Here is a 16,233-nt window from a genome sequence, read left to right on the forward strand (position 1 = left end):
CTTTTTATGTATATATTTTAATCTGTACTTTATGCTACTATATTTCACTTTTTAATTGTCATTATATATTTTTATGTTTCTGATGCAATAAAAAGTTAAATAAACACTTAAATCTCCATGCACGATCACGGTATTACGTCGTGAGTGTTCACGATATCGCGCTGGGAAATTGCAAGTATCTCCATACAATTGCATACTTTTCGTATCCCTACTATTCGTAACAATAAAATCGTGTCGTGTCGTATCGTGAAAAGAGGCTGTTAACTATTTAAGAATACTCATTAATGCCCATAATTTTTGTACGTTTCAAGAAAGTTTATAAATTAAAAAACTTTAAAATCGCTACTTTCAAAATTGTTCGAATTGATTTACAAAGTGTAATAACGACTTGATACTTACCAATAAATAAATTCTATTTCTCTTTCCACCTAGACAAGGTTAAGATTCCATGAACTCTTTATTAGCCTATCGAGGGGCTGTTCTTCGATAAGCCTCCTTTTGGGTGGACGTAAATATTTACATTAAATATAGGTAAATTCTCTGTGTGCTCCGCGTGCTGATGAAATGACAAGACCACGGTGTGATGCAAATGGCCGTGAGATACAAAACATGGCGCGCGAATGGCCGTGAGATACAAAACATGGGGCTTATGTTGTGTTGATGTGAGGACACAGGAGTGCCATTAGGTTGTCAAAAAAACCATAATATAACATATTTTGTCTCACCTTCCGTTAGAATTCCGGAACAATGCCAATATCTCTTCGAAGGTCTTATTTTTTGTTTCAGGAACTTTTTTATACGTAAATATCCAAAAAATCGCAAGGAATACACTAAAAGGCAGGAATGTATAGTTTTCCAGTAGTGCCTGTAACAAGGGAGGAATATTTATTAACAACCAGCTATATATATCCCGCGGCTCTGCGCGCGTGAATTAGCACATAGAGTATTATATGTGTTAAGTTGGGATATAACCCAAGCACAAAATTTTATTCAAATTTGTTCAGTAGTTTTTATATAAAAGAGTAACAAAAATTCATCCATACATCGTTACAAACTTTCGTATTTATTATATTAATAGGATTATTATAAATGCCCCTCAAGAAATGTGAGAACCAGCACCTACAGATGCTCTTAAAGATTTTTATTTTTATATCATGTTGCAACCGTTGCCTATAGACATCAATCTCTTTACACCAAGTTGCTCTATTTATGGTGATAAAAATAATATAAACACATACCTACAAGAAAAATTAACTTCCTAACTATAATATTTTCTATTTTTTTTAAATGCTTTGAAATTTACAAATTAAGCATAGTTCTTAATTATCTGCTAGAGGAAGATTTACTAAGTTGAAAAACAGTTTCTGTTAATTATACCAAAATTATCAATTTCAAAATTCAAATCTTTTAACATGGCACTAATTTTTTTTTTGTTTTGATTGGTTTATTTGGTTGATTCAAATCCTGTCAACTTACCTTCATGGTAGGAAAGCCGATCCCCACAACGAAATTGGCCATCCAATTAACTAATACAGCAATCGCCATCGCGCTCGGTCGCGGCCCCTGCGAGAACAACTCGGCGGTGATCAGCCACGGTATGGATCCGGGCCCGACCGCGAAGAACACCACGAAACTCAGCGTCGACACCACAGACAAATAGCTCATCCAGTCTATCATTTCCTGCACATACCCGAAGAACTCCTATCAGGGGATAGCAATGGTGCTCTTTCCCGTCGCCGACCGGATCGAAATAAACCACAAACATAAATGCACATCACACACCCGTCAATGTATGTGTCGGTCTGACTGCGCGGACTGGCTTTCGTACCAGTTTGTGCTGTTGTGACAAAAACTATATAGGCGTCGTCGGATGCCCTCCACCGGTTCGTGCTATGTGAAGTACCCTTTACTATCGGCTGTACTGCGTATGCTAGTGAACGGTGCCTTCTGCTTCTGAGCAGTGTTGTGTGAACCAAGTATCGCTGTCGTAACGCGTGCGCCAGAGCTCCCCGTGTGACTAAGGTGCGCCCCACAAAAGCATGCCTTTGGACTAAATAAAATTAAATTGGACGTTGTCCCTTTCGACGTGGAGTTAGACTAAATGAAGCTGTGCTTACTCTTCAAATTTTAAAGACACTAAGATCATTTTATAAGCCTTCTTCTTTTAGAAGTCAGATGAAATTTCTAAGAGAAGAAGATTTTCAATTCGGTTGTATTTTTTTTAATGTTTGTTGCCTCATAAATCCGTCAGTTCTAGACCGATTTGAAAAATTATTTTTTTATCTGATAAAATATATTTGTTAATTGGTACCATAGATATTTTATCAAAATTGGTTAAAGTTGTTTAGTTTTGAAATAAAAATAACTGGTTTTGCCAGAATTAAAATCGGTTTTCTGTGACTGAATGAATGTTTTTTTTTTTTTTATTAAAAATTGGTAATTGGTAGCAGATCTTAAAGTTAATTACTAGTTCAGCAATATTAAGGACCAATATTATTTATTATTATATTTTTTTTATAGTGTTATTTTTTTTTATATTTATATTTTAATTATGGCAACATGGGTGTGTAATTGTTCAATGTTTTATGGAACACATATTATATCAATGCTTGTTTGTTTGCGCGTACTATTTCGTAAGTTCTTGCTTGTAACTTTAAGTCTAATTTTTAAATCCATTTAGTTTCAATATTCCTTTATTTTACTCTACATCTTGTTAAGCGCTCTTAGTCCTTTTAGTTTAACTCCACTTTTACAAGTTTCAAGATTAAAAGTCAACAATTTGACTTTTAAAACGAAACCCTACGTCAATAGCAACAGGTCCAATTTTGTTTACTAGTCTCAATGGTATACTTTTCTGGAACGTAGTCTACCATCGGTATATCGTCTCATTATGTTAGTGGTGAACAAACAACGTGTTTAAAATTTATAGTGCTGTGTGAGTGATGTCTCTATCATTTATATTTGATAATTTATTTCGTTACATTATGCTTTCCTACCGAGAGTCCGGTTTCGGAAACAGGAAAGTCTAATGGGGTGGGGGCCTAGCGAGAAGCGGAAGCAAATAAAACGTGGTGGTGGTATAAAAAAAAACGAAACGGGTTGTTGAAAAAAGCTGTGCATGCATTGGCTTGGAAACTGCATCTATAGATTGTTATAATAGAAACTAACAAAGTTCTTAGTGTTAGTTGGATAATGGCTGTTTTTGCAATGGCTTTAACGTTTAAAATGTAGTGATCGAAGCTTATTGAAAATCAACAGAACTGAGTTAAAGGTTCAGATATAGAATTTTTAACTATAATAGTAACAAATTTCAATGTAGAAACTGCAAGGGAAGCGGCGATGAAGCGTGCGGAAGCAGCTATAGTTTGTATTTGTTCGTAAAATGAAATCAAGATTTATATTTCTTTTCTAAAGAAGGATATTAGGTATTTTCGTTTTGAACGTATGTAAATCTTGATTCATAATACCAACAATGATTTAAAGACCAAAGTTTGATATTGTCAAAAAACGTTGGTCCTTAATGAACTTAAGATTAACATCTTATATTAAAATTCAATAGGATCACAGAAGAGTTAATATAAATATTGATAAGATGAATGCAACTAGATACAATGAAAGTAAATATTCACTTTTATTTTGAAACTTAAATTGTATGAGTGAGTATATAATTTAAAAAACTCACAATTGTAAATTGTGTTAAACAAAAATATTATATTTATATTAAATTCTGTTGATCCTATCGAAATATTTAACAGTCTTTGGGGATTTACAGAAACATAGATAATAATTTGACATAGAGAACTGCTTTTTATTAGCGAGGAATTTTTTTTACTTATTTTTTTTTATTTTTTCGAATTTCGTGTGACTTACAGTTATGAGGTATCAATATTTTGACATACTAATTATCGCTTACGGAAAGTACTATAAACTGGTTTTATAGAATTTAATGGAAATGTAAATAAACAATTTAAATTGCCCGACAGTAAGACAATCTAATGATGTTTTATAGTAGTAAAAATCAAAGATCGATTAATTAATTTGTTTCGATTTATTACTAATGTTGTATAAAGAATATTTCTGTTATAACTTCAACTTGGCCACATTTTTATTAAAACATTCTATACGGCCAGAATGATCAAAATGTTACATAGGTTAAAGTCACACAAAATTCAACTCATCTAACCAGCAAGTTCCTTATTTCTTTCATACCACAAAAAAGGAATAATAAGCATATGGTACGTGACGACTTAGCATCACGCGAGCTTTATGCTTAAAGTTACCTTACCAGTGGTGTCACTCACGTGTTACCGATCTTTGTACCATGACGATGTTAAGTACCCAATAAATATACTACCATGTCTCCCTTTTCAAATATAATATAGCTTAATGGGGGAAATAGGTGAGATAGGTACATTCATCCTTGAGAGTAATCTGCGGTCATAGACAAAGAACATTTACAGTTTAGTACATAAATAATTACACCCCAGTATAATTTGGTGCCCAACCCAAGATACAAGCGGATTGTAAAGGTATGTTTAATATATCCTGCATTTTTAAACGGCCAGATTTGTTTGAAATATAATCTTTAATACACTGATTTTGATTGAACAATCAAAAACATACAGTTGATTGTTTCATAGTGAATAGAAAAAATCAGAGCTTTACATATTATGATTTTCGGACCGCAAGATTCCGAGCTCTTATAGTGACAGTACGATACCGTGTTATGGCAAATTACAAAAACTCCAAATGTTCTTTGTCCGTGTCGGCAACAGCACTAGCGTTTTATAAGACACACCTTTATCAGAAACGAAATGGTGATGAATATGGAGAAGATGAACATTCCACCGAGCCCGTAGAGGTGGAGGGTGCGGCGGCCGGTGCGGTCCATCAGCGGCAGTGAGACCAGCGTCATGCCCACCATGATGGCGCCGATGCCCATGGTCGCAAACTTGGCGGACTCGTCCGTCAGGCCGGAGGATGTGAACAGGATTGTGGAGTAGTAGAACACCTAGTCATAATAAAAATCACAATTGATGACCACACTGACATAATTTTGACATAAATAAAAGAACCAGAATAGGAAATGGACTGTTTATAAACACGTACTAACATCAGAAATATGGGAGAATTTTATATTTTATACAAACAATTTATATGTATATGTATTTGTATAAGCAAACGACTTTGTACAAAAGTCGTTTGCTTGGACACCTCTCTCCCATTCGTGTTTCTATCGTGAAGCAGTTGTGTTTGCATAGCTGTGTTTCGGTTTGAAAGGTGGGATATGGCAGCGAATTTACAGGGTACAGAGGAATAACACCTGAGTCCTCAGGAATGGCAACGCATGGAGGGTATCATGGGCGAAACAGTGTACTCTGTTATGTCCATGGTAGTGCTCATATCTGTAGGAGACGGTTACCACTTTTCATCAGGTGGGCCGTCAGCTTGTTCGTCATTCTAAATTGCATAAAAAAAAAGTTAATTACCGGTTACCATACTTACAGCGTTAATTCCACTGAGCTGTTGCGACAGTTGCATCACGACGCCAATAAGCAGGGGTGCGCGCAGAGTTGGCGAACAGAGAAGTTCCCTCATAGAAATAGACGCTTCAGCTTGCTGGGCCCGTTCTTCTGCTCTCATCTCTTCTATATCTTCTTCAACCTGTGTGAGAAGGAAACACACGTTATTACGTGTGGTGCTGACAGAGGCATCATACTTCGTTATCATCAGTTCAGCAATTATCTGTCCACTGCTGGACATAGGCCTCCCCCATAGACCGCCATAAGGAAAGGGCCTGAGCCACCTGCATACACCGACTCTCTGCAATGACGTCTGCATTTGACGTCGTCACTCCATTTAGTAGGGGGTCTTCCTACACTGCGGTTGCCGTACGGGGTCGCCACTCAAGAACCTTTCTTCCTCATCGGTTGTCGGTTCTTCGAGCTATGTGACCAGCGTAATGTCACTTCAGTTTGCTTGTCCTTGTATCATTGATATTTTCGTGTCACGTGTTTTTTGTTCAAGAATTTGTCATCGCATCGGAAGAGATGGCTTTTATCGATAAGATCGCCCATTGTTTTTTTATTGTGATTATTGCTTGTAATTGTTTATATATGTAATAAGTTTACTATTGTAATCTTTTGGAGGAAACAATAAAGAGTATCTATCTATCTATCGCCTGGAAACTCATTATATAATATATCCATTCTATTCACTTTAAATACTACACATTTATCACTTTTTTTTACTATTGAATGGTCCAGTCATTGATTTCATGTTACCTGGTGGAAAGTGATGACGTCTAAGTTCGCGGGCCCACGAATAGCCTATTCATATTTGGAGAGAGTTTTTCAACAACAAGTGACAGAGGGAAAAGGGATTGTTACTAATGGGATTTGACTGCCTCATTGGTAACATGTACCCTACCACAGAGGTGGCCTACTTGACTAGACCCAAGGTCTACTGTTTACTGACGAAACCCTGTGACATCTACCAATTACATACTTCTTGAAATTTCTAATGAAACAACATAATTCAGTACACAATTTTGTAGTATTGTAATATTTTTTATTTTATTAAGAGGGATTATTAAAAATATAATGCTAAATTATTCTTAGTAATTACTTATTTATATTAGTGTGAGTATTGCGTTTGAGCAGCTTTTACTAGTTTAGCAAAATATTATATATTTTTTTTATATTGTCAAGATCGACTGGACTAATAGTCGCGATCGACCGGTTGTTCGCCCCTGTCCTATCAGGTTGACCTCCACGCGGTTCCGCCTAGAAACTATCGTGATTAACTCTTGTGGAATTCATTACAATAGTTTAACTGACCTGTTTTCATCTTTATCTATCATTCCTTACTTGTGCCCCGTCAGCGTATACTAATAGCGTAGGCGGAGATACAGTTTCATGTTCACCCATAAAACAAAAACAGCAAGAGACGGAGCAATCGTTCAATTGCTATTATTGTATTTACCTACTTAGGTTTATTACTTGTTAATCAATTTTTCTCATTTCTTACTATCATGCGCCTTACCTGGTTACTAGCTCTTAGCCTCCGCAATGCTCGCCGCGCCTCTTCTTCCCATTGGCGAGTGATTAGCAAGTACCGCGGGGACTCGGGGCAAGCTGGTAGCAGTATGAGTTGCAGGATCGCCGGACAGATAGCCAACCCTGCATGAACATCAACCAATGGAAATCGCTTAGTATTAGCTTATTTTATCACACAACACAATAACTGTAAATGCATTTTTTAGAAGTTGTTAGTTAAGATTTTTTTTTATACAACTTAGAATGGCAAACAAGCTGACGGCCCATCTGATGGAAAGTGGTAACCGTCGCCTATAGACATGAGACGTAACAGAGTATACTGTTTCGCCCATGATACCCGCCATGCGCCGCCATTCCTGAGGACTCAGGTGTTATTCCGCTGTACCCAGTAAATTCTATATAATAAATGTATAATATTAATTTGATAATAGAATCAAATATGTTTACAAGACAACCTGTCGTTCATGTGTGTCTTATTGCTTGGTAATTATCGTGCCGTGTCGTCCTAGCATACGTAGAATGGTCCACCCCTTCCTTTCTCATGAGTATCATAAGAGGCCACTAAGGGAATCATTAGATCGAGAGATGGGCTGCAGCTTTTCTCCTAAAACACAAAGTTTGCTAACCCGCTTGCCAAGCGTGGTAACTACTGGCAAAACCCTCCAAGGGGAGGCCTATATTCAGCAGTAGACTGCTAACAGCTGATTTAATAATAGAAAAATATCGTGGAATTTTTTTTTTTTTACTACACAGGAGGCAAACGAGCATGCGGCTCACCTGATGGTAAGTGACATAACACCAACGGCATTGCAGGTGTGCTGCCGGCCTTTTAAAAAGGAATATGCTCTTTTCTTGAAGGCCACGTTGTCGTATCGGTTCGGTTGAGAGGTGGATAGGCGATTGCGGATACTCACCAAGCAAGATGGGCCACCCGTCATCGGTGCCCAGTATTTGCTCGATGCCGAGCACCTGTGACAGCAACAGGCCTACAGTGACCGCCAGCTGGTTGACGGTGCCCAGCCCGCCGCGCAGATTCAATGGGGCTATCTCCGATATGTACATTGGCACTAGTGATGTATTTAGTCCTGGAACCGAACACATTGTCTCATATATTTTTGTTTAATGATACAGGAACGGGGGAATGGGATTGTCAATGCGGTATACCAGTCTTCTAATGGGTGAAAATGGAATGGTAACCCCGTCTGCGCTATCGGTATACACCGACGAGGCACCAGTGAAAGATGATAGGTGACAATGAATGCAGGTTAGTTGGCCCACCATGATGAATTCGACAAGAGTTAACCATGTTGGTTTTCAGGGGGAATCACGTGGAGGTCGACCTAAGAGAGTATATTGCTAGCAATGGGGCTATTAGACCACATTACCAGCAATCCCTTTCCCCCCGCGAACTACCAGTCCCATTGCTAGCAATATACGCTGTTAGGTTGATCTACACGTGGTTCTCTCTGCTAACCATCGTGCTATATTCCATCATGATGGGCTAACTGAACTGCTTCTTCATTGACACCTATCATCTCTCATTGGTGCCTCGCCAGCGTATACCATCAGCGCAGACGGGGTAATCATTCCATTATCATCTATTAAAAAAAAAAAATACAATAACCTCGCCTGTGTCTATCGGTATGCCCTGACGGGGCACAGTGAGAGATGTTAGGATATTTTGAAGTCAGATCAATTGGCTCATTGTGATGAATTTACTATAATGGTTTATAGGGAGGGCCATGCGGAGGTCGACCTGACAGAGTATAACAGTATACTTAGTAGTGAAGATGTTAGATCCCATTACTAATAACTTCTGCGCCTTGGTTCACATATCCTGTAAGTAGATTTTTTAATTTTTTCAATGGATGATAATGGAATGGTAACCTTGCCTGCGCCAACAGTATACACTTGCGGGGCACCAGTAAGGAGTGATAAGTGAGGATGAGAGGGCAGGTCAGTCAGTCCATTGTGATGAAAACACCTGGAGTTCAGCACGATCGTTTCCAGGGGGGATCACGTGGAGGTCGACCTGATAAGGTATATTGCTAGCAATGAGACTGTAGTCCGCATAACTATCAATCCCTTCTCCCCTGTAAGTAGTATTGTATTAAGACTCAAAATAAATCTCTGTACCAAGCCATTTGACCACCGTCATAGTAGTAAGCTGGAAACTCTTCGCATTGGGAAGACACGTAGTAGGAAGGTGAGGTTGCTATGGTAATACTTACCGCAGTTGACTCCGATGATGAACCTGCCGAAGATGAGCAGCTCGTAACAGTGTGATATCTTGGTGAAGCCCATGAGACTGGCGCCGCTGATGCCGAGGATGTTGTTGAGCAATAAACCGCCTTTCCTGTTGATCAATACATACATACATATATATTGTTATTGATACTTCATTTCTACAATCTTTTTAGAATGGAAATCGGCGGGTTATGGAGAGGGCTATGCTCGGAGTCTCTTTGCGTGATAGAATCCGAAACGAGAATATCCGAAAAAGAACCGACATAGCCCGAAGGATAAGCAAGCTGAAGTGGCAATAGGCTGGTCACATAGCTCGAAGAACCGACATCCGATGAGGAAGAATGTTTCTTGAGAAGCGACCACGTACGGGTAAACGCAGTGTAGGACCCCTCACTAGATGGAGTGACGACTTGAAATGCGTTGCAGGGAGTCCGTGGATGCAGGTGGCTCAGGACCGTTCTTTATGGCAGTCTATGGAGGAGGCCTATGTCCAACAGTGGACGGATAATGATTGAAATGATGATGATGATGATTTAGAATGGCAAATAAGGTTTACGATCCATTTTATGGAGACTGGTTACCAATGTATTAAACTACTAAACATATAGAGATGTAACATTGCAGTATGTGGCGTTAATTATTTACTAACATCGCGCTGCACTCAGTGTAATGTTATTAACATATTAGTCGTTAACTGTACATTGTTGATGACTGTACACTGTAGAACCATAGATTATATGGGAAATGAGTGAGACGGCGAATTGGCCTTCAACCTGAGCAAACCATATTTCGGGTTTCTCCGGCGCGCAACCTCGCATGCGCTGTTATTCATAATTTATTTTCCTACAGAAATTCAAAAGGTTTAGTTATATATAAAGGTTTGTTATATATACAATATATATACGCCACAATTATTTAGATAGAGCCTTAAGCCTTAAACACGCGTCAACTTTTTGACAGCTAATTGTCAAATTAGCTCACTCGTTTTTTTATCAGTGTTCTACTCGTCTATACTAACGCACATAATGTATTTTAACGTACCTATATATATTTAATTATTTAATAAATAAAATTAGTTCTTTACGCATTAAAAAGACGCAAAAAAATAAAAAAAAATAAAAACAAAATAAATATACAAGTTATAAAGGAATCACTCATAACTATTTATCACGCAAAATTGTATGTAAAGTTGACCCGCTTTTCTCGAAGCATTTGTATGGAGATACTCTATCTATCTAATCTAAGTGTAGCACATATAGCTTCCTTGGGCGGTTTTCTTAATGGTTACCATACTTAGCAGGAGATTGGCAACCACGTTTAGGTTTTAGTGATGTATAAAGCGAGATGTTGCTGTCTATCCCTCGACTCTTAACCTTATAAACTATTTTTTTTAACCGATTTGTATTAATAATGTGTCGTATCACATTCCAATTATTCGAAAGTGTAGAAAATATAACAATGTATGTGCTTGCTATCTTCCAACAATCTTTGCAATGTTATATTAAAACTGTAATTTTTTTAATTTAAATCTATAGCCGCTATTTTCCTAATGTCTATAAAAGTGAATGTAATGCAGAATATTTATTGGAGAACAAATTTGTTGCTATTTTATGTAATATTTATTTTATTAATGTATTGATTTGTATTTTTTTATGCAACTTAGAATGGCAAACAAGCTGACGGCCCACCTGATGGAGAGTGGTAACCGTCACGTATAAACATGAACAGTACCATGGACATGATAGAGTATAGTGTTTCGGCCATGATACCCCCCATGCATATGTATCCTGTACGCTGTAAATTCACTGCCATATCCCACCCTTTAAACCGATACACAGCCATGCAAACACAACTGTTTCACGGTAGAAACACGAATGGAATAGAGGTGCCCAAGCAAACGACTTTTGTACAAAGTCTCCCTCTGGTGTATTCTGTTACTTTGCTATAAATAAATACCTTCCGAATCGATTGGCAATCATTCCACCAGAGAAGCCACCAAGCATGCCGCCGATGGCGAAGATACTGACAGCTATAGAGTACAGTCTGTTGACAGTGTCGTCGTGCAGGTCCATGCCGTACCGGTTCTTGTATACGTCCTTCATGAAGTTAGCGATGTTCTGGGGGCAATTTTATCAAATTTTAAGATCTGCTACTGGTGACCACCAATATTTAGTAAATAACAATCATTTATTCATTCATTCGACATGTACTTAGGGCAACAGATTAGACAGGTTCGAGGTTTTTTTTTTAATATTATTTTAAGGGCTTTTACCTTCTTCAGGTATATCAGTCCTATTGTACCCTGAACTGATTTCTCAAAAAAAAACTTTATCTACCTTCCCTAGACGCGGAAAGAGAAGAATTAATGGGCATCAATAATTTACAGAGATGTTAAAAAATTTCTGGTTTCAGTTCAGCTAACATAGATTGAATAAGACCAACATTCAATTTATTTAAGTTAAAGTGGCGCATGAATTCTTCTCTTTCCTTCGTGTTAATACGACACTCTATTAGAATATGATGCACATCATCGATGGTATTACAAGTTTGACAATGGGGTGACAAGGACTTTCCCATTATATGTGCAAATTTTTTTGATGGATAATGACCAGATCGTAGTCGAACAGCTAATTTAATACTGTACCTATTGATTTTAATTCCACAAAACCAAGGAATTCAGCCTGAATAGTTTTATACCAAATGCCTTTTTCTTTTGGTTCGAGGTTAATGTTCTTTAATGATTATAAGTAGAAGTTCGTATGGGATGTAAGTTTACGTTGGCGTATTACTTCTCACTGGTGCCTACTAGTGAAGTATAACGGATAAAGTTAGGGGGGAAGGGATTGTTAGTAATAGGGAGGTAAGTCTTCTTTGCTATCAATTTACCCTATCAGGTCGAGCTTCATGCGGTTCTTCTTGGAAACCATCTTGACTGATTTATAGTTGAATTCGTCGCGATTGGATCAAGTGACCTACTTTCATTCTCATCTGTCATTCCTCACTGGTACTCCGCCAATGTGTACGGATAGGCGGGGTTACCATTCCATTATCATTATTTAAAAGAGATTATGGTCGACTAAAACCGAAGGCGATCTACAGTCGTAAAACTAGTAATCGATTTTAACACGTATGCAGTATGTATGCGTCTTATTTATGATACCAGCCCCTCCCCTTCCTGGGCATAGTCTTACTTATTTCAATAATTGTAACATTGTAACATGTTACACTGAATTCGAATGATAAAGGTCAATCGCTATCGTAAAAGTGTTGAAGTCGTAATCTACATAAGTACACGGTCATTGTGAAAACTACATTACGATAAAATTTTAACTTAGTCGCTTGCTTTAGAATTCACATCAAGTACATATATTGAAGTTAGACGGAACGTGTAACAGATGGAATTGATGACATTTTAAGTATACATAGTATTTTATGTTTTTAATCTTTTGACAGATTGATTTATACAACGTATAATACATACATATCTGTCACGCCTGTCTGCCATTAGGGTAGGCAGAAACAATGGAACGCCAAATGCTTCGATTCAAACGAACCACTTTCCCTTCTTCCACATTCATAAATCTTTTCATACGGTTACGGGTACTTTTAATTTGGATCGTCTTCAGCACGTCGCCTATTACATACGTGGACATACATCCATCTAGGGCGGTCCCTACTGATATCTCCATTCATTCTTGTACGATAAATCTCTTTCGTAACTCTTCTTTCATCCATCCTCTTCAAACGGCCAAACTAACGCAACATTCCCTTTTTGATTTTCTTCACTACATCGTCTTTCAATCCATTCTTCTCTCTAATTACACTGTTTCTCACTCTATCAGCATCGTGTAATCTAAATAGGTAACGGGAAACAAAACTTAAAAAGAATGAGGCCACATCTCCAATTGTTACTTGCTACGTCTAACACGTTTTATAATTCTTGGTATAATAGTAATTATGTCAGTACTCACCTTTTGTAATAAATTAATTAATTAGTAAATAAAAGAGTATTAAATATGTTTGACTATGAAATTTCGAATGTAAGTAAATGCCTTTTATTCTGTTACCATCCGCTAATAAATGATCTTAAAATTCCCTTGAAGTTCAACTGTTTAGTAGAAGTAAGTTTTTTACACAATTTCGAGTAACAAACAAGCTGACAGTTCCCCTGATGGAAATTAACTGTTACCTATATACGAGTAAAAAGAGGATTATATTATACGTTCGAACCCTAGAATTTCACTGCTGTATACCTTTAAAATCGAAACACAAGCTATCAAAGCATAGCTACATTATGGTAAAAACATAAGAGGAGAGGAGGGCAAAGTTATCAAAGCAGTTGACATTTGTACGGTTTCAAATTCAAATTCAACACGGCAGGGGGCAGAGTTATCAAAGCAGTTGACTTTTGTACGGTTTCCCTCTGTTTGTATATCTACTGACCTAATTACGTTAGAAAAACATACTCACTTTGCCAGGAGCGTTAATGACACCCGTGTTGTAACCAAACTGCAGCATTCCGAGTACTGCGGCCAAGATGGCGTACGATAAGAAGAAGGTTAAGCCCTGAAACAAGAATACGAACAATTTCAAATGGAAATCAAATTGATAATGAATATGGTTACAGTCGTGTTCAAATATGACCAGATCCATGGCCATCACATATGTAAGTGAAGCCCATGGTAACATTGGCACGTTACCATTCTCGAGGACGATAGTGTAATACTGTCGTACACAGGGTTTTTTTTTTCAGGTACAATTTAACTGCCATATCCAACCTTTCAAATTAATCACTCTTTTTTTTATACAACTTAGAATGGCAAACAAGCTGATGGCCCACCTGATGGAAAGTGGTAACCGTCGCCTATAGACATGAGCAGTACCATGGATATAACAGAGTATACTGTTTCGCCCTCATGCGTTGCCATTCCTGAGGACTCAGGTGTTATTCCTCCGTATCCAGTAAAGCACGCTATATCCCACCCTTCGAACCGAAACACAGCCATGCAAACTCAACTGCTTTACGGCTGAAACACGCATGGGACAGAGGTACCCAAGCAATCGACTTTTGTACAAAGTCTCCCTCTGGTGAAATACTCTCTCTAATAAACACAGCTGTTTTCCGGTAGAAACAAAAGTGGTACAGTATCCACGTACTTTCATGTAAAGTTTCCCCCTGGGCATTGCAAGTGACCTGTTCAACGGGTGAAACACAGGATCATGCAGACAACTTTTACAGTCTACTTTTGGTCTGATTGTTGCAAGTCACCTGTTCAAGTAGCCTGAGCTTCCGCCGCTGCGAGTGCTCCTCGAGCCTGTCGACGTACTCCCGCAACTCCTCGATCTCCTCTTTCACCTGCTGCACCGTATCCAACTCCTGCTTGATGGCAACCATATCGCGTTTCACCTGTGCAATTTTACATTCACATTAACACTGGCCCTTTTAAAAGCACCAATAAAACTGGGAAAAGAAAATTCTGAACACAGTGATAGCATTCCGGCATCGAAAGGCAAAGTGCACAAAGTGCCACTTTGTTATTGAGTTATAAATAATTGAGTTTAGTTTTTGTTCCGCGTCCAATGGTATATTTAATAAATTAATCAGCGCTAGGTGGTAGCGATTTAGCCAAGTCAAAAATGGTCTAACATAAATTTTTCTTCGATTTACACTCGACATACTCGTATTATGTAGTATATTTTCTATTAATATTACTTATCTGAAAAATACAAAGATCTGTTTTTTTTTTTAACGGTTTTTTCATATATTTACAATACTGCCTATTTACCACTCATTTTGTTTTTTCGTTTCATTTTCTGCTCTCAAGTAATTATTCACTAAATGGTGTTTAATATATTTTGTCTTTGTTTTGTCAATTAATTTTGAAAGAACAAATAAAATAGTGTTTGTAATCAGTGTAGAAATATATACACCTGTTAGTTAGTATAGTTAATTTACCATATCAGCCAGCCTCCCCTTCATGGGGTTTTGCAAGTACTTGCCGCGCTTGGCAGGTGGGTTGGAAAGCGCAGTTACGCTTTGATGACGTAAGAGAAATGCTATCGTCTAATATATATATATATGTTATAATTAATTAATAATCATCACTTCCAGGTAACCTTTTTCAGTATATTTATAAGTACATATGTTTATAACGTATTTATTTGAACATAATTTTTTTTTTTTAATGAAAAGAAAATAATATATTTACCAAATTGTAACGTTCATTAAATTTAACGTTTATGGACAAATTGAAGACGTATTTCACCTTTTAATGGAATGTAATAGGAATGAGAAAGAGAAATGTTTCTGAAGAAATTTAATATTAATTTGTAAGATGTTGGCATTGTTCAGAGTATCCTGCGTATCCCAACTTCTGAAGTCACCTTGAGTTTTTGTCATCTTGTAAGGCACCATCTTGGGAGACTCTTTCTTTTCAGTTTCTTAGTTGAGTTTATTGAAAATTTACTATTTAATATGTCGAAACAATTCTTCATTTATCGGTACGTTTTATTCGTTTTAAAATATAATAGTAATAGTGACTATTAATCAATGAGTTTTTTACAAAAAAAGACTGTGATATTTTCAACGTTCAACTCTTCTATGTGAGATTTTTTTCGACCATTTTAAATATTTGAACCTATTTGGATGTATAGTCTCATTAGAAAACTTAGCTCATCACGAATAAGATAGACTTAATTTATATATATATATATATATATATATATATATATATATATATATATATATATATATAAGAATAGTTCGTTTTTAACAGAAAGAGTAGCGTTTTTAATTTACGCAGCGAAATGCACTTGTTTGTTACAATTAAACTGGCTGTGTTTTAGCTGAGTAAAATCTAGCTACTACATTGTCCACTGCCATATTATTATGTTTCATTACTATAATAATATGCTATTATGTTTCTCA

General features: G+C 37.1%; 1 protein-coding gene across 7 annotated transcripts in view; it reads right to left on the minus strand.

The window, feature by feature from the left end:
• LOC113516799 (glucose transporter type 1) overlaps positions 1-16,233 on the minus strand; it is a 91,331-nt gene that overhangs the window by 11,640 nt on the left and 63,458 nt on the right. For 5 of the 7 annotated variants that reach the window (XM_031911677.2, XM_031911674.2, XM_052895454.1 and 2 more), the window contains 10 exons: positions 14,575-14,712; positions 13,776-13,871; positions 11,262-11,422; positions 9,290-9,414; positions 7,973-8,143; positions 7,045-7,181; positions 5,506-5,664; positions 4,799-5,011; positions 1,477-1,701; positions 726-865 (listed from right to left, as the gene is read on the minus strand). In XM_031911677.2, coding sequence (XP_031767537.1) covers positions 726-865; positions 1,477-1,701; positions 4,799-5,011; positions 5,506-5,664; positions 7,045-7,181; positions 7,973-8,143; positions 9,290-9,414; positions 11,262-11,422; positions 13,776-13,871; positions 14,575-14,712 — 1,565 coding nt within the window. The remainder of the gene's footprint in view (positions 1-725; positions 866-1,476; positions 1,702-4,798; positions 5,012-5,505; positions 5,665-7,044; positions 7,182-7,972; positions 8,144-9,289; positions 9,415-11,261; positions 11,423-13,775; positions 13,872-14,574; positions 14,713-16,233) is intronic. The other 2 variants (XM_031911675.2, XM_031911676.2) reach the window with 1 other exon arrangement.

This window comes from Galleria mellonella, unplaced genomic scaffold, assembly GCF_026898425.1.
Source record: "Galleria mellonella isolate WM207_F2 unplaced genomic scaffold, CSIRO_AGI_GalMel_v1 utg28, whole genome shotgun sequence".
NCBI classification, from domain to species: Eukaryota; Metazoa; Arthropoda; class Insecta; order Lepidoptera; family Pyralidae; genus Galleria; species Galleria mellonella.